The sequence below is a fragment of the Notolepis coatsorum genome (assembly GCF_963971535.1).
Source record: "Notolepis coatsorum genome assembly, chromosome: 4".
NCBI classification, from domain to species: domain Eukaryota; kingdom Metazoa; phylum Chordata; class Actinopteri; order Aulopiformes; family Paralepididae; genus Notolepis; species Notolepis coatsorum.
Window position 1 is genome coordinate 18,696,412 of NC_140168.1, and position 19,904 is coordinate 18,716,315.

At 43.6% G+C, this 19,904-nt stretch overlaps 1 protein-coding gene across 1 annotated transcript; it reads right to left on the bottom strand.

The window, feature by feature from the left end:
- Positions 1 to 602: 602 nt before the first annotated feature.
- On the bottom strand, positions 603 to 18,171 carry gadd45aa (growth arrest and DNA-damage-inducible, alpha, a). The gene is made up of 5 exons (XM_084312778.1): positions 18,112 to 18,171; positions 9,828 to 9,935; positions 6,558 to 6,668; positions 3,855 to 4,062; positions 603 to 1,564 (listed from the first exon to the last, which is right to left on the bottom strand). Exons 1-5 carry the CDS (start codon positions 18,153 to 18,155, stop codon positions 1,451 to 1,453), a joined length of 585 nt encoding a protein of 194 aa, XP_084168904.1. The 5' UTR covers positions 18,156 to 18,171; the 3' UTR covers positions 603 to 1,450.
- Positions 18,172 to 19,904: the final 1,733 nt, after the last annotated feature.

A 19,904-nucleotide genomic window follows, 5' to 3' on the forward strand; every position in this document is an offset into this window, starting at 1 on the left:
ACACTATACTGAGTTGTCCTTTAGCCGCAGCCGTCTCTGCTTCACTTGCCAGGTTCTCCACAAAGGCTCTCTTATCCCTTCGGGCACTCCTCTTGACCTCTAAGTCTTTCACCTTGTACTCTTTCTTTGCACGTTCAGTTAGCCTGGGTGACTTTGCACTCAGCAGTTTGTCTTTGGCTTTCTTCCTCTTCTGACACATGCAGGTGTGATACAGTCCTGGTGGAGCTGCAGGCTGGACTCTAACACTCAGGACGGATGGATGGAAAAAAGACAATCTGTTTGGATGAATGAGCAGAACAGCGCTGAGGCAAGCAGATCCTACAGCGGGGGGGGGGGGGGGGGGTCAGCGAGGTTAGCGGGGGGTGGGCAGGGTGTCACCGAGGCCAGCGTGGGGGGGTTGGGCAGGGTGTCACCGAGGCCAGCGTGACCCCACTGATCCGCACGTGATTCTTCTTTACAGCTGACTGTCAGGGGGGGTCAAAGTTCACCCGGCCTTTGTCACATTTCCAGAAATACAATATGAAAAGAACACAAGGAAGAGCGTTGAGTTCTGAACTGTGGAAAAAATATACTTTATTGTACCACAATATTACATATGTGACTTGCAGAGGACTTGCATATAATAAACGGTAGAAAGATATTGAAAACATAAATACACTTAAATATAATTAGAAATAACTTCTGAAAAAACTAAAAAACAATTCACTTGCAGTAAAAATAAATAAAAAATAAAACAGTTGTCATGGAAACACTGAATGCATAGAATATATTCACTTCACTGGTCAGTGGGGTTCTAGCCCCTCCCTTTTTAAATAATGAGAACAATAGTAACGTTAACTTCAACAGTGTGTATGAAATAAACAAAACTTCAAAAGAAGATCCAGTGTTTCAACAAGTGCATTAGTTTGATCAGGGACCAGACGGTCTATGGTTCCTCCGTCCTGTCATCATGAGTCAGTGCTTCACCTCCTCCTGTACAGAGTCCTTGATGTTAACCCCGATCGGTACCGGGCCGAGATTTATTTCACGTCATAAATAGATCAATACAGTCCGTATTAATGAATGTTGTGTTTCTTTTTCAAATTTAGCCAAGAGTAAAGACCCTACCCCTATCAAAACAGCAGTGCAATTGTATATTTTCAGCATAGGCCTAGAGGTAGACGAGGCTGGTCAGTAAACAGGCAGGTAGGCCTCCTTGACGTTAAGATTCCTGATGTCTTCCGTGAAAAGCGCCGGGCCGTGTTCAAAAGGTTTTCCTTCTGTTTCATCGTTACGCCTAAGATCCTCATCTTTGGTTGTAGTTGTGTTTGGTCCCAGGTGCATCTGGTGCATCTGGTTCCAGCATGGAGGTCGTGACCAGCCCTCTGGGGTCACAAGGGTTCCTTCCCCTGCAGAGAACGGCCCTCATCCCAGGTCCTGGCAGGCCCTCATCCCAGGTCCTGGCAGGCCCTCAGCGCTCCGGCAGGTGGATGACGGGAACCCACTGGTCCATGAGGCGACGCTCGCTGCAGAAGCGGTTGACCTTGCTGAGGGCCGGGTCCTTCCATGACGACGGGGGCGGGCTCTGAGGACAGAGAGGCAGCGGTAAACAGGCAGGTAGGCCTAGAGGTAGAATAGGCCGGTCAGTAAACAGGCAGGTAGGTCTAGAGGTAGAAGAGGCCGGTCAGTAAACAGGCAGGTAGGCCTAGAGGTAGAAGAGGCCAGTCAGTAAACAGGCAGGTAGGTCTAGAGGTAGAAGAGGCCAGTCAGTAAACAGGCAGGTAGGTCTAGAGGTAGAATAGGTCAGTCAGTAAACAGGCAGGTAGGTCTAGAGGTAGAATAGGCCGGTCAATAAACAGACAGGTAGGTCTAGAGGTAGAATAGGCCGGTCGGTAAACAGACAGGTAGGTCTAGAGGTAGAAGAGGCCGGTCAGTAAACAGACAGGTAGGTCTAGAGGTAGAAGACGCCGGTCAATAAACAGACAGGTAGGTCTAGAGGTAGAAGAGGCCGGTCAGTAAACAGACAGGTAGGTCTAGAGGTAGAATAGGTCAGTCAGTAAACAGGCAGGTAGGTCTAGAGGTAGAAGAGGCTGGTCAGTAAACAGGCAGGTAGGTCTAGAGGTAGAATAGGCCGGTCAATAAACAGGCAGGTAGGTCTAGAGGTAGAAGAGGCCAGTCAGTAAACAGGCAGGTAGGTCTAGAGGTAGAAGAGGCCAGTCAGTAAACAGGCAGGTAGGCCTAGAGGTAGAATAGGTCAGTCAGTAAACAGGCAGGTAGGTCTAGAGGTAGAATAGGTCAGTCAGTAAACAGACAGGTAGGTCTAGAGGTAGAAGAGGCCAGTCAGTAAACAGGCAGGTAGGCCTAGAGGTAGAATAGGCCGGTCAATAAACAGGCAGGTAGGTCTAGAGGTAGAAGAGGCCGGTCAATAAACAGACAGGTAGGTCTAGAGGTAGAAGAGGCTGGTCAGTAAACAGACAGGTAGGTCTAGAGGTAGAAGAGGCTGGTCAGTAAACAGACAGGTAGGTCTAGAGGTAGAAGAGGCTGGTCAGTAAACAGACAGGTAGGTCTAGAGGTAGAAGAGGCTGGTCAGTAAACAGACAGGTAGGTCTAGAGGTAGAATAGGTCAGTCAGTAAACAGGCAGGTAGGTCTAGAGGTAGAATAGGTCAGTCAGTAAACAGGCAGGTAGGTCTAGAGGTAGAATAGGTCAGTCAGTAAACAGGCAGGTAGGTCTAGAGGTAGAATAGGTCAGTCAGTAAACAGGCAGGTAGGTCTAGAGGTAGAATAGGTCAGTCAGTAAACAGACAGGTAGGCCTAGAGGTAGACGAGGCCGGTCGGTCACAGAAGGTCGCCGGCTTGACCCACGGCCCCGACAGAAGGGTGTATTCCAGCTGTGAGCTGGTGACTGAAGGGTGGCTGGTATTACATCTACGGTGCCCACCATCCTGCCTAAGTGCCCTTGAGCAAGGCACTGAACCCCAAAACTGCTTCAGGGGCACTGCACTGCGTATGTGTAACTAGGAGGGATATGAGGACTGTGTGTAACTAGGAGAGATATGAGGACTGTGTGTAACTAGGAGGGATATGAGGACTGTGTGTAACTAGGAGGGATATGAAGACTGTGTGTAACTAGGAGGGATATGAGGACTGTGTGTAACTAGGAGGGATATGAAGACTGTGTGTAACTAGGAGGGATATGAGGACTGTGTGTAACTAGGAGGGATGTGAAGACTGTGTGTAACTAGGAGAGATATGAGGACTGTGTGTAACTAGGAGGGATATGAGGACTGTGTGTAACTAGGAGGGATATGAAGACTGTGTGTATGTGTAACTAGGAGGGATATGAGGACTGTGTGTAACTAGGAGAGATATGAGGACTGTGTGTAACTAGGAGAGATATGAGGACTGTGTGTAACTAGGAGGGATATGAAGACTGTGTGTAACTAGGAGAGATATGAGGACTGTGTGTAACTAGGAGGGATATGAAGGCTGTGTGTAACTAGGAGAGATATGAAGACTGTGTGTATGTGTGACTAGGAGGGATATGAAGACTGTGTGTAACTAGGAGGGATATGAGGACTGTGTGTAACTAGGAGGGATATGAAGACTGTGTGTATGTGTGACTAGGAGGGATATGAAGACTGTGTGTAACTAGGAGAGATATGAGGACTGTGTGTAACTAGGAGGGATATGAAGACTGTGTGTAACTAGGAGGGATATGAGGACTGTGTGTAACTAGGAGAGATATGAGGACTGTGTGTAACTAGGAGGGATATGAGGACTGTGTGTAACTAGGAGGGATATGAGCCAGACTACATCTGCTCTACTCACGGTCTGGGGCTGAATCATGTGAACGGATGAGAACAGATATACGTACAGTGACCAGGACAAAGTGTAGATCCATGGGCTCTCCTCCTGCTCCTTCCAGGAGCTCTGCCAACCGTCTTGTGTTGTTGACTCTCAGGATGTTGATGTGGTTCTCGCAGCAGAAGGCCTGGATGAGAGTGAAGTAGATCTGAAGAGCCACGTCCGTCACCTCCTCTCCCTCCGTGGCCAGGATGCACAGCACCACGTTGTCGGGGTCTCTGGAGATTCACAACCACTGTTTACTTTCCTAAACACGTTTATTTTGGTGTTGTTGTTGTTGTTGTTCTTGCAAGTGTTTAAGAAATGGTGATGCAGCATCAAGGCCGAACACGCTTTGAACAAACGTTTTTAATAGTAGCTGTTGAAGCATAAACCAGCAGTCGTTTGTTGATAAAATGTACTCTAAGTTCACTCTGCAGGCAAAAGGGGCCCAAATCTGATTTCTTTGCTCGTGACTCTGATCTGATTTGCTTCACAACAGTGTTCAAGTTTCAAGTTTCAAGTTTCTTTAATAGTTGTCATACAGAAGTACAGAATACTTTTGTACAAAATGCTTCTTACTGTTGCGCTCCAGAGACTGTGCATGACAAGATAAGTATGAAATAAAAACATAGTAAAAATTAGAAGAAAAAAAAAAAAAAAGAGGTCACAGTGTTCAGTTTAGACATATGTACAATGTTCGTAGACGTAGTTACCATACAATATACAATACTGTGCAGTGTACTAATATACAATACTATATAGTGCAAGGCATAAATGGACGAGGTGCAGTTTAGGTACAATTCACAGTAGGTGTACGAGTTGTAGTGCAAATCCTTTATCAATAAATATAAAGTGTAAGTGTGTTTGTGTGATCTAAAGTGTGGAGAGTGGGTGCTGCAGTGTGTTGTTTGTTTGAGTGAGTGTGTGTGTGCGTGTGGGTGTGTGTGCTGTGTGCATTTGATGGTTGTTGCATAGTGATTATTGTTCGTTTAGCGATTATTGTTCGTTTAGCAGCCTGATGGCCTGGGGATAGAAGCTCCTTCTGAGTCTTTCTGTGCTCGCCATAAGACTCCGGTATCGCTTGCCTGACGGCAGCAGTTCAAAGAGGCAGTTGTTCGGGTGGCTCGAGTCCTTAATAATTCTCTTAGCCTTCCCCTTGCAGGTGAGCAGCACAAATCACATGGAATCTGATCTTTTCAATTCTGATTTGGGCCACTTTCATATCTGATCCTGAATCAGCTACAGGTCTGATTTTTTATTCAGTGGTAGTTCGTCCGACGAGATCATGTATAAGAATGAGGTCTCCCTATATCCACGTCTATGTTCAATACAGTTATAGAATTCTGGACTAAATCACACCTAAAAACAAATATCTTCTCAGATGCGGTCCCTGGCCTATCAAGTGTTAGTTGACATGAAAAGGTTTGAGAACCGATGCGATATAGTACAGATATAGATATAGTATCTACAGATATGTACAGATATAGATATAATATCTAGATATAGATATAATATCTACTTGTACATATATAGTATCTAAAGATATGTACATATACAGTATATATAGTATCTACATATATGTACGATATAGATATAGTATGTTTGTACAGATATATAGTATGTACAGATATAGATATAGTATTTACAGATATAGTATCTACTGATATAGATATAGTATCTACTGATATGTACAGATAGATATAGTATCTACAGATATATATATATATAAACTAAACTAAATAAGACTCGTGCACATCTGGTTGGACCCCGACTCGAGGTGCAGGTCAGCGCAAGAGAGATAAATAAACTAAAAGGAGAAAACCTTCAAGGGAAAGAAGGGGCCGCACACTCCACAGGACTGGTTTTTGCTTATTTATTGTTGCACAACGCGTTTCGCTATCGCTTCCTCAGGTGCTATATATATAGCACCTGAGGAAGCGATAGCGAAACGATAGCACCTGAGGAAGCGATAGCGAAACGCGTTGTGCAACAATAAATAAGCAAAAACCAGTCCTGTGGAGTGTGCGGCCCCTTCTTTCCCTTGAAGGTTTTCTCCTTTTAGTTTATTTATATATATATATATATATATATATATATATATATATATATATATATATATATATAGTATCTACTGATATGTACAGATATATATATAGTATCTACAGATATAGTATATACTGATATGTACAGATATAGATATAGTATCTACTGATATGTACAGATATAGTATCTACAGATATGTACAGATATAGATATAGTATCGACAGATATGTACAGTTATAGATATAGTATCTACAGATATGTACAGATATAGATATAGTATCTACAGATATAGTATCAACAGATATGTACAGATATAGATATAGTATCTAGTCTTCAGATATGTACAGATATATATAGTATCTAGTCTACTGATATGTACAGATATAGATATAGTATCTACAAATATGTACAGATATAGATATATTAGGCTGCTGCCTGGTACACAGATATAGATATGTTAGGCTGCTGCCTGGTACACAGATATAGATATTCGTTGTAAACATTGTAACAATGACAATACAGATCATTCTATTCTATTCTAGATATATTAGGCTGCTGCCTGGTACAGATATAGATATATTAGGCTGCTGCCTGGTACAGATATAGATATATTACTTAGGCTGCTGCCTGGTACAGATAACAGGTAGTAGGGGGACTTGCACCGTCGACTGATCATGACGTCACTTACATGTTTATGAGTGACTTGGCCGCTTCATAGACCCCCACTGTGATGCAGCCTTGTGGCAACGCAGCACTCAGCACCTCCTCCAGCGCCCTCCCCACCGACTCCGAGTCCATTCTGTAGTAAGATGAATGAATGAAAACTTTATTAACAGATTGCAGAATGGGTACAATACAGTACGGCTCAATACACACAATTGTTAAGGGGATGCAGAGCAGAGAAAGACGTTTGTCTTGTTTATAATAAGAGAAACTCGTTCATTGTTTCAATAAACGCATCACAAGTTGCTACGCAGAATAAAAAGTTGGATCCACCAGCTTTACGCTGCAGGTTACTGTGTCAGCCTGGAGGAAAAGCGACCAGAACTCAGACTGGATCCAGCATTTACTCTGCAGGTTACTGTGTCAGCCTGGAGGAAAAGCGACCAGAACTCAGACTGGATCCAGCATTTACTCTGCAGGTTACTGTGTCAGCCTGGAGGAAAAGCGACCAGAACTCAGACTGGATCCACCAGATTTACTTTGCAGGTTAAATTAAATTAGTCTTTTTTCTTTTAACTTTCCAGCCCCCTGTCAACTGTCAAATGATGTCAACTGTCAACCTGAATTAACATTCAGTATTCAATATTGTCTGTTTCAATATTAACATTCAGTATTCAAGTAGAACAGCTAGCTAGCCGTTGTGGACACTCACTCCACAGCAAACCGGTAGGCAAGGCACCTTGGTTGAGAAATGCAGGCTTTATGTTATTTAGTCCATCTGTTCAGTACTGTTTCCAGATGCACAATGAGCTTTCATGAGCGAATTGTTGAATATATATAGAACACAAATGTTCTAGAATGTTCTATTACGACATACGGTGACATCACAATAATGTTCTCGCATGTTCTATTATGACATCATACTGTGACATCACAAATGTTCTAGAATGTTCTATTATGACATCATACTGTGACATCACAATAATGTTCTAGCATGTTCTATTATGACATCATACTGTGCCATCACAAATGTTCTAGAATGTTCTATTATGACATCATACTGTGACATCACAAATGTTCTAGAATGTTCTATTATGACATCATACTGTGACATCATAACGGAACATGTTTGAGGTCCATTTGAATAATATAAATAATGTTTGGTAAGGCTGTCCCCAAAGCCTGTTTTTGGGATTCAGATAGATATAGTATCTACAGATATATATATAGTATCTACTGATATGTACAGATATAGATATAGTATCTACTGATATGTACAGATATATATATAGTATCTACAGATATAGTATCTACTGATATGTACAGATATAGATATAGTATCTACTGATATGTGCAGATATAGATATAGTATCTACAGATATAGATATAGTATCTACTGATATGTACAGATATAGATATAGTATCTACTGATATGTATAGATATAGTATCTACTGATATGTACAGATATAGTATCTACAGATATGTACAGATATAGATATAGTATCGACAGATATGTACAGATATAGTATCTACTAGGGATGCTCGATATTGGCTTTTTTACCGATACCGATATTCCGATATTGTCCAACTCTTAATTTCGATACCGATACCGATATCAACCGATACCGATATATGCAGGGTTTCCCCCCAAAAAAACTGAATAATTTCAGGTAATTAATAATTTCACTGGATGCATTCAAAAGGCTTTCTAAATGTAAGCATTATCTGTGCAAAATATGATAATTAAAAAAGTAAAAATTAACATTACATATCTCTTGTTGTTGAATTAAACCAACATGCATACTTTTGACAATAAATAAAATAAGAATTGGTTCTTACTTGCTTGCCTGGGTAAATAAAGGTTAAAAAAATGTAAAAAAAGAAAAAAAAAAAAAAACTTTTTTACCGATACCGATATTTTCCGATATCACATTTTACTGCCGATATCGGCCGATAATATCGGTCGGCCGATAATATCGGACATCCCTAGTATCTACAGATATGTACAGATATAGATATAGTATCTACAGTTATACAACGGCATGCAAATTTCTCGATTCTGATTGGCTGAAACAGTCCATTTACACGTATTTATTGCGATCAGTCCACGCTTGCTGGCCCAGGACCCGCCCACAACCGAATCACATCACATCAATCCGCCGGATCATAAGAAGGTGGACAATAATCTTTACAAATGGATATGTTGATAGCGACTAAACGACTAAATATCAAGCGATTCTGTCACAGCGAATGTCTTAGTCGTTTAAACAATGTTGGATGATGTAATCGATGGGTCTTGAATAATTGTGTAACAAAAGAAAAATCGCGATTTGATTGATTGATTAATTTACATTTTTCTTTTCAATTTCTTTTTCCTCCTCTCTGACTGTCAGCGCTAGCTCTAGTCTCCACCCACCGCCACACACACACACACACACACACACACACACACACACACACACACACACACACACACACACACACACACACTCCTGTCTGCAACGCGGGTCAGACTGAGAGAGAGCTGGGTGCTGCGCTGTTCTAAGTGAGCATGGCCTATTGAGTTGATTGATTGATTGCTAATTTTATTACTGTACGCTTGGTTTCCAACTGGTTAAGTTTAGGCCCTCTACAGTAGGTTTAAAAAAATAAATAAAAAAATAGGGCGAAGAAAACGTTTTTTTCCTATAGGGCAAAGAAAACGTTTTAATTTGTTTTACCTACTTTCTATAGAAGCATCTAAGAATGAAGTTCTATGGAAAGTAGGTCTGCATTCCCTTAACAATTGTGTGTATTGAGCCGTACTGTATTGTACCCATTCTGCATCTGGTAATAAAATTTTCAATCAATCATTCCAATAATACACAGTTGGATGTGTTAGTTGGTTGGATGCACTTCAAGCTGCTTCCACATGAGGCAACTTCTCTCAATCATTCCAATAATACACAGTTGGATGTGTTAGTTGGTTGGATGCACTTCCGATCTGCTTCCACATGGAGGCAAATTGTCTTTTTTGTAGTTGTGGGAACTACTTTTTCTGGCGGATGGTTTTTTCAATAAATCTTCGATTAATGTGTGTTTATTGTATAGAAATAAGGTTGGATGAATGTGGCAGTTGTATAAAAGCTTTACACCACTTGCAGTCGTGATTTGTGAACAATAAACCACTCCTGCGCGTGATGTAATGCTTAAATATAGTATCAACGGATATGTACAGATATAGATATAGTATCTAGTCTACAGATATGTACAGATATATATAGTATCTAGTCTACTGATCATGACGTCACTTACATGTTGAGTGACTTGGTCGCTTCATAGACCCCCACTGTGATGCAGCCTTGTGGCAACGCAGCACTCAGCACCTCCTCCAGCGCCCTCCCCACCGACTCCGAGTCCATTCTGTAGTAAGATGAATGAATGAAAACTTTATTAACAGATTGCAGAATGGGTACAATACAGTACGGCTCAATACACACAATTGTTAAGGGGATGCAGAGCAGAGAAAGATGTTTGTCTTGTTTACATCAGGGTCCCCCATTTTCAATTCAGTGACATTTATGACATACACAACATACACGACATTTATGGCATAGGGACATACATGACATACAGGTATATAGTACTGTTACATTTGTGACATATACAATATGCAAATATACAGTACTGTTACCCATAGATCCTGACAGAGAATATATACATATGATGGGGAGGAAACTGTACAATAGGAGGGGGTGGGCGGGTGGGAGAAAAAATATACATATGGTGGGGAGAAAATATAATACATACGGTGGGGAGGAGACTGTCTATTAGGAGGGGGTGGGGGTGGGTGGGTTTGGGTTTGGACATTTACGGTGGCCAGTTTCGAATTGCAGCCTCCTGTAGGTGCTCTTTAAGAGCGGTTTTGAATGTGGGTAGGGATTCACATCTTTTTACGGCTGTGGATAATAAGATAGATAAGATAAGATAAGATATTCCTTTATTGATCCCTTGGGGAAATTCCGGTGTCATAGCAGCATGGGGGAGGGGGTACAGGTATGGACATAAATAAGTCAATACAATTTGATCAGATTATAAAAACAGTGTAAACAATATAATTAACTGAATATAAAAATATGAGAAAGATAAACAGTGTAAACAATATGATTAGCTGAATATAAAAATATGAGAAAGATAAACAGTGTAAACAATATAATTAACTGAATATAAAAATATGAGAAAGATAAACAGTGTAAACAATAATATATAATTAACTGAATATAGAAATATGAGAAAGATAAACAGTGTAAACAATATGATTAGCTGAATATAAAAATATGAGAAAGATAAACAGTGTAAACAATATGATTAACTGAATATAGAAATATGAGAAAGATAAACAGTGTAAACAATATGATTAACTGAATATAGAAACATGAGAAAGATAAACAGTGTAAACAATATAATTAACTGAATATAAAAATATGAGAAAGATAAACAGTGTAAACAATCATATATAATTAACTGAATATAGAAATATGAGAAAGATAAACAGTGTAAACAATATGATTAACTGAATATAAAAAGATGAGAAATATAAACAGTGTAAACAATATGATTAACTGAATATAGAAATATGAGAAAGATAAACAGTGTAAACAATATGATTAACTGCATATAAAAATATGAGAAAGATAAACAGTGTAAACAATATAGTTAACTGAATATAAAAATATGAGAAAGATAAACAGTGTAAACAATATGATTAACGTTAGGTTATGACTATAACCAAGTTCTGTTAGTTAGGGCGATGCTTGGCTTCGCCTTCTGCACTATCTCGCGTACGTGCACGCGTACTGAATAAACCACAAATGTACCTCTAATACCAGTATTAGTCTGACCACACCCCTCATCAGCTTACCTACATAAGCAGGTGTGTGGTCACCTGCTCTCCTCCTTCCCAAGCTTTCACCACAAGGTGAGGTCAAGGGCTGCAGCGGCCGTCCGAAGCCAAGCATCGCCCTAACTAACAGAACTTGGTTATAGTCATAACCTAACGTTCTGTATCGTTAGGGCTCAGCTTGGCTTCGCCTTCTGCACAAGGGAGGCCAAGCGGAGCCACTTGGCTGACAAATACACCCCGCTGACAGCCCCCCAAAACCATCAGAACAGGGAGGGCCGAGCCCCCCCGACCCCCCCTAATGGAGGGTATCCCCCCTATTAGAGGCTTCACGGGAAGGCGACGGACCCGACCGTGCGAAGAGCTCTCAAGCAACTTAACGCACAGGGTGAGCAGACCGTGGCTTGACCCACGACTACACACACGCACAACCCGCATGCCACCCGGGAACGAACGGAGGAACAACCTCGTTACTGCCCCCAGAATCACGGGGTCAAGGGCAAACCCAACCCCGTGGCAAGGCCGTAGCAGCGGAGCACGAAGGAAGACCCAGACCCACCAAAAGGACTGGACTCCCTGGAATGGGGGCCCGGAGAAGTCCATGATGCCAGCATCAAGACCCCACCAGGTGGGCACGTAGTGCCCCGCCCCCCACATCGCCAGCGTATTCGGACAAAGGCCCCTCAGTTACTGCACCTGGTATTCCCAGGCGGAACCAACCAGGCCAGTAAGCCGAGCGGGCCCCGTCCCCCCAATAGTACACCGCCTGGCACACTGACCCTGCAGAATAGGCAGTCAGCATGGCCGTAAGCACACAAAAAAGGTTAACCAACGGAAGCAGGCAGCGCACCGGGGAAAAACCAGGCAACAGGCTGTTAACCCTAGCCTGGAGACTGCGGACGAGACAGGCGCCAGAGGGGACAGCTGAACACAGCCGCCCCGGCGGAAGGAGCGTAAGGTGGCGGTGTTGCATGACCAAGCCTCCATTTAACAACCCCCACCCAGAGGGGTCGAGGCAGAGAAGGCTGACACGATTGGCAGACGTCATGAACGTGCAGGGGCACCCTCAACCGGTGAACCCGGGAGTTGACACTGCTCCAACACACCAGGGAATCAACCACCTCGGTGTTACCCAATGCGGTGGTTGTTCCTATAACCCCTCAAGAAAAAACTCCAAAACACACCTGCGGGTATACACCGGCTATACCGCAGTACAAGTGTTTCAGTTTCCAAAAAGGGTTAACCCAGGCCTACGGGTCGCAAACATCACTTCGGACCGGGCCTGGCGGTACGGGAAGCACAGGGTCACCAGAGGAGGTCAAAAAACCACCCCCACAGGCCCCTCTTCGCCATGCGTGAGAGAGGAGCGAAAAACAATGGAGAACCAGCCCCTAAGCACACCGTACCTGGTATTCCCCGGCGGTCTCCCAACCAAGTACTAACCAGGACCAACCTGTGTAGCGGCCGAGATCCGACGAGATCGAGCGCGTACAGAATGGCATGGCTGTAAGCCATGACGACAGTGCTGAGTAAAAACATACCCAACCAGGGTCTCCATAGCGCTTAACCCTGTGACACCCAGACCGACCTGGCATTTTTCCCCCTGAAAAAAGCCCAAGTCCCTCAGGGTACCAGAACAGCAGATCTGCATCCCCGGCGGACAACGGGTTCAACTGATCTGGACCAGCGTGACCAGAACCAGTCCCGTGCCCTAACCACGCCGACATGCCCCAGGAAAAGGGCAGATATGCGTGTTGATCTTAACATGAAAAGAAGGCGCCACCCAGACGTCGGGACGAACCGCGCCTGGTGGCCCACCCCAAGGGCGTGAGACCCCACTACATATGTTCAGATCCATCCCGTCATCATCCCCCAGACATGAACGAGGATCCGTCGACAACCCACCCAGGTCATGGGATGTGGTCGCCGGAAGAGGAAAAACCCCCATCTCAGTTGCTTTATAAAAACGCTGTTTCAACCACAAGCAACTAAGGCGTGCCAGTCAATCGCCTGTTTACAGCGAGCTAGCACTATACGTGCGTCGGGACACACCCCCATCAATGAACAGGCTATTTAGACCTGCCATTGAATCCCCAAGGCGCCCAGGGGAACGACAAGAGGGGTGTGACACTCCCTAACTCCAATACTTCTGGAATAGAAAGAAGGAAGCATCAACAGTATGTATCCCAGTCTACACAGCCGGGGTAAAAAATGTACACATTTTTACATCCCACCACCCTCCCATAGGAAAGAGACGGGGATCCCCAGAGAGACTTCCCACGCGAGCTGTACAGATTGAAAAGAATATATTGCACCTTGAGCCATGTAAAAAACTGGTTTTAGGGCCTCCGGGGAAGAGGCACCGAACCCATACACACTCAATAAACGAATTGAATCGAATATACATACAATAGAAAAGGACCCTTCTAGAGGGTCCACTCACTTTGACAATCTGAGGAGGAAGGCTCTGTACTCTGATGGAGGCTTCCTCACATGGATCACATGGAAGAAGGAGTCCGAACTCACAGAAGGCCTGAGTAGGCGCTTGGTGAGGAGGAGCCCTGACCACCCCCCCTGAAAACAGATCCATCACATGGACCTGAACAGCACACGGAAGTCCTACCAACAGAGACGCGCACGGTGACGTACTCTATGGCGGGGGAATTCCTGCGGTGCACACGCCCAATATACCAGGCCGTGGGACCAGGAACTCCCTCCCCCCCCCCCCCCCCCCCCCCCCCCGTAACGTGCCGAACCGCCACGTGACGGGAACCTTGAAGGACAGGGGGTGTACCCCTGACCGACAGAACAATGGGGAGAGGAAAGGTTACCAGTTCACCCCTTTACGACCCCACACCCATGATACGACGTAACGACAAAAAGAGAATATGACACAGTCATAGTCAGCTCTATGAAGCGTTTCACAGCTCCACACAGCGCACAAGCTAACCTGCTATCTGATTTTTACTAAGGAAAAACACAGAATAGAGAGGGCTCTAAGAACCCCGGTCCAACATACACATGTGCTTCTGTGGCCAGTACAACCCAGTTGTAGGTCACATGACACACACAACCCATCATCATCACAATGAGAGAATACATCATTCTTGATTAGTATCGACCACAGGCCTTGCTAAGCACACGACAGCAACCAAACCAATTTCCCTTTAGGAAATAAGTTTCTCCAGCAGATTTAGCACAACCTCAGCAATCAAGCTGAGAGTTACATCGTATCCCTACCACACAAAGACACAATTAATGCACAACATGTCTGATAGGAGGTGATAAAGTCCCCAGGGAACCGGGGGGGGAAACACAATCCTCCTATTTCACCCTCAATACGGCCAGTTAAAACAGGAAAACCTGTCAATGTGTGAACTCACTGTTCATTGTCATTACAGTCTGAGAAAGAACATTCTTTTACTCACTCGTCACCAAGCATAGCTTCATAGGTTAGTTGCCTTAGTAGTGAGTACACGGTACACATAAACACCATGATGTTTCTCACACAACAACCAGATCAATACATCACGACCTGCACGGAGAAGCTACTGCCAGTGACAAAAACAGCTCACACACAACCCGCAACGTATCTCAAATGCATTGCAACAACACACGTTTTGGGAAAAAACACCGTCATTCACAATACATTTAGCAAGGTAAAACCAGAAGACGTGTTATGAGGGTCTGGCCAACCCCGTACCTGCCCGGAACGCAGATCAGCGAAGTGCAGTCACAAGCGTCCCGTGTTGTTCGATCCGGGCAGCGTCGCCGCTCCACCAGTCGCTACAGTCCTCTTTGTTGACGCAATCCCCGTCTAGGCTCGGGCAGGGTTGACGAACATCCCCTGTCAAGGATGACGTCGTGGTCAAAAGTGTAAAACATGTTAAAAATCAAAGCACGTTCAACAGAATAGCATCAAGCTAACGGCTGCTCCAGCCGTTCGGGTGCTATCGCTTCCGCTCGCGAGACGCCGATCTACGACGCACGCGATCAGGAGCGAGCTCCCGGCGGCGCGCGAGAAGCCAAGCCACCCCGCGCCAGGCCACCGACCGGCTAACCGTAAGCTATGAACATGTAAACAATGACATAACACTCACCCAGACAGGCCGCCGTTCTGAACCCTTCCCACTTTTTAAGAGAAAAGGAAAAACAAGACGTCAACACCGCTTCACAACGGTGATAATAACACGTCCGGCGGAATCAGCACAGTACCAACTGGCCTGTATAGCTGACTTTGAACATGAATCTGCCGCTATCGCACATTACATGCACATATCCCCTCGTGAAGGAATACTCTCATTTGGATATGAAAGATGGGGTCTTAACACGGTGACAGAGAGAATCCACTCGTCCAGAACACACAGGGATCACCAGTGTCAATGGTCGCGGCCCACTAGTTAAAACTATAATGGTCGCCAGACCAAGGCCTTCTGTCGCCTAGACGGCTAAACAAAGGACCCTAGCCTGGGGCCGGTTTCCATAAACTTCGTCTAGTAGCCCCCATAGCACTAACAGACAAGTGGAGCCCGCCAGCAAACACTACTCACCCAACCTGGAACGCACCGCTCCTCACAACAGCGGCATGTCCGACAGTTCAGCTGTGGCTTGACAGGTTTCACCCCAACAAACACAGCAAGGAACTGCAGTTGAGAAGCATGCAGCGGCGTGCTCCCAATACGAAAACCGGTGGAGGGTTTGTAGAATGATCAACATCTTCTAGACACTCCAGTACGAAGACAATATCGCCGTATCTTCTCGAAAATAGTGAAAGAGAAAATAAAGATATGATGTCAACGTATCCTTGTTTCCCAAGCTGTTCCTAATCCAATTTCTTCCATCATGGTGTCAAGTGTGGGGATCTACCGAGGCACTTCTTCCTTGTGGTGAAAGCGAGAAGGAGGAGAGCAGGTGACCACACACCTGCTTATGTAGGTAAGCTGATGAGGGGTGTGGTCAGACTAATACTGGTATTAGAGGTACATTTGTGGTTTATTCAGTACGCGTGCACGTACGCGAGATAGTGCAGAAGGCGAAGCCAAGCTGAGCCCTAACGATACAGAACTGAATATATAAAAATATGAGAAAGATAAACAGTATATACAAGGTGCAGGTGAGGTGAGGGTATACTATGTACCCTAACAGTAACTGGCATGATATGTCATAATAAGAGAAACTCGTTCATTGTTTCAATAAACGCATCACAAGTTGCTACGCAGAATAAAAAGTTGGATCCACCAGCTTTACGCTGCAGGTTACTGTGTCAGCCTGGAGAAAAAGCGACCAGAACTCAGACTGGATCCAGCAGATTTACTCTGCAGGTTACTGTGTCAGCCTGGAGGAAAAGCGACCAGAACTCAGACTGGATCCACCAGCTTTACGCTGCAGGTTACTGTGTCAGCCTGGAGGAAAAGCGACCAGAACTCAGACTGGATCCACCAGATTTACTCTGCAGGTTACTGTGTCAGCCTGGAGGAAAAGCGACCAGAACTCAGACTGGATCCACCAGATTTACTCTGCAGGTTACTGTGTCAGCCTGGAGGAAAAGCGACCAGAACTCAGACTGGATCCACCAGATTTACTCTGCAGGTTACTGTGTCAGTCTGAAGGAAAAGCGACCAGAACTCAGACTGGATCCACCAGATTTACTCTGCAGGTTACTGTGTCAGCCTGGAGGAAAAGCGACCAGAACTCAGACTGGATCCACCAGATTTACTCTGCAGGTTGTGTCAGCCTGGAGGAAAAGCGACCAGAACTCAGACTGGATCCACCAGATTTACTCTGCAGGTTACTGTGTCAGCCTGGAGGAAAAGCGACCAGAACTCAGACTGGATCCACCAGATTTACGCTGCAGGTTACTGTGTCAGCCTGGAGGAAAAGCGACCAGAACTCAGACTGGATCCACCAGATTTACTCTGCAGGTTACTGTGTCAGCCTGGAGGAAAAGCGACCAGAACTCAGACTGGATCCACCAGATTTACTCTGCAGGTTACTGTGTCAGCCTGGAGGAAAAGCGACCAGAACTCAGACTGGGATCCACCAGATTTACTCTGCAGGTTACTGTCAGCCTGGAGGAAAAGCGACCAGAACTCAGACTGGATCCACCAGATTTACTCTGCAGGTTACTGTGTCAGCCTGGAGGAAAAGCGACCAGAACTCAGACTGGGATCCACCAGATTTACTCTGCAGGTTACTGTCAGCCTGGAGGAAAAGCGACCAGAACTCAGACTGGATCCACCAGATTTGGTCTGAGTTGGTCGTCATGTAATGTAACAGTTATATCACCATCCGTTGTAAATGACTTATGACGAGAATAACACGATGTACTAAAAGAAATAGGAATACAAATTGTATAGGTTCGTTTTTTTTAAACGTGGATATTTATAATTTAAAAAAAAAACGGCGCAGCTTCAAAAAAGAAGATTGAAAAGTGTCGACAAAAAGCTAAGCCTTTGACTCTTTGTCATTAATATGAACAAACATAAATTATAATATAACATGTAACATAATACTCACGTCGTTTCTACTCACGTGTGTGTGCACAGTTATCACACAAACACATGAACTATACACAGTAAATTTCGCAGAGTACATTTTACTCAAACTGAGTACATTTTATTCAGTTTGAGTAAAATTTACTCTGCGAAATTTACTGTGTACATTAGATTACTGTTCAAACTTCAAACACGTCCAAAGTACCTTTCTTGAGAAGAATAATCCCCATTTAGTTCCTCAAATGTCATGTTGTGTAGGTGAAGGTCCAGCATGCAGACGGTCAGACAGCTAGATTCTGTGGACTGGTTGTTTTAACTGGTTTGTTCTGCAGCAACACTGAGAGGCAAGTCAACTGGTCCCAGATCAGGAAACTCTGACTAACTGGTTTGTTCTGCAGCAACACTGAGGCGAGTCAACTGGTCCCAGGTCAGAAAACTCACTGGGCGGGGGCGAGGCTTGTTTTACATGCCGCGCGTGCGAAGCGCGTTCTGGACGTGGATTGGCCGCGAGTGGAGCAGCAACAGTAATGAGCTGAGCTGATTGGAGGGACTGTTGCAGGGAAGAGGCGTGGTCTGTCTCCAACTATAATGTTTTACTACAACTTGTATTTTTTTTTAAAAACAAAACGACTTTCTACGGTTTTTTAACCACTTGTAAGCGTGCCAAAGAGGGGTGCAAGAGTCCTATGTCCTAAAAACGAAACATGACAACTACTATATAATAACTACTACATAGTGTGTAGTTCCATAGTATAAACATTTTAGATTAGATTAGACGAAATTAGATTCAAATGTATTGTCATCATACAGCACAAGTACAGTACAAGAGAATAAGTTTGGCATCCAACCAGAGTGAAAATGTACTGTAACAGTAAAGTGCAATAGTAATGTACAGGTAAAGTGATTAATCTGATTAAATTAGTCTTTTTTCTTTTAACTTTCCAGCCCCCTGTCAACTGTCAAATGATGTCAACTGTCAACCTGAATTAACATTCAGTATTCAATATTGTCTGATTCAATATTAACATTCAGTATTCAAGTAGAACAGCTAGCTAGCCGTTGTGGACACTCACCACAGCAAGGCACCTTGGTTGAGAAATTCAGGCTTCAGTCTATGTTGTTTAGTCTAACTGTTCAGTACTGTTCAGTACTGTTTCCAGATGCACAATGAGATTTTCTTCTTCTTCTTCTTCTTCTTTAGAATTTCCGGCAGTGTAGATTCTAGAATGTTCTATTATGACATCATACTGTGACATCACAAATGTTCTAGAATGTTCTATTATGACATCATACTGTGACATCATAACGGAACATGTTTGAGGTCCATTTGAATAATATAAATAATGTTTGGTAAGGCTGTCCCCGAAGTCTGTTTTTGGGATTCTTCGTTTTTAATTAAAAAAGTAAAATTAAAAAAAGAAAATTATAAATTATTTTTTTTATATATTATATCCTCAAACTAAATCCTCAATTTGAATAAAGTGATTCAAACGTTGTCAGGGTTTTTTCGAGGACGTTCGAACCTTCGTTTTTAATAAAAAATATTAAATAAAAAATAATTCTAATATTATTTTAATAATATATATTTTTTATATCCTCAAACTAAATCCTCAATTTGAATAAAGTGATTAATCTGATTAAATTAGTCTTTTTTCTTTTATTATTTTGTTAGTGATGTAATCAAAAATAAAACTTGGAACAAAAAAAACCGATAATATATGATTGGTACCAACAAACTAGATTCTTGTACCGGATCTCCTCTCTGGTAAACAAGAATACCCTGAAGACTCTGGCAGGAGCACTCATTCAAGGGTACTACGACTATGCTTGCACCTCATGGTACCAAAGCACCTCAAAGGCACTAAAAACAAGATTACAAACATCACAAAACAAACTGGTCAGACTACTACTTGACCTTACTCCTAGAACCCACCTCACCCCTGCCCACTTTGACTACCTAGGATGGCTTAGAGTAGACGACAGAGTACAGCAACTTGC

Bases quoted from the DNA above. Each gene is read 5' to 3' on its own strand.
- gadd45aa (XM_084312778.1), bottom strand. From the start codon at position 18,155: ATGACATTTGAGGAACTAAATGGGGATTATTCTTCTCAAGAAAG. The intron at 6,669-9,827 runs GTAAGTGACGTC...ATCTTACTACAG, and splicing joins GCGACCAAGTCACTCAACAT to AATGGACTCGGAGTCGGTGG. The intron at 4,063-6,557 runs GTAAGTGACGTC...GTGAATCTCCAG, and splicing joins GCCAAGTCACTCATAAACAT to AGACCCCGACAACGTGGTGC.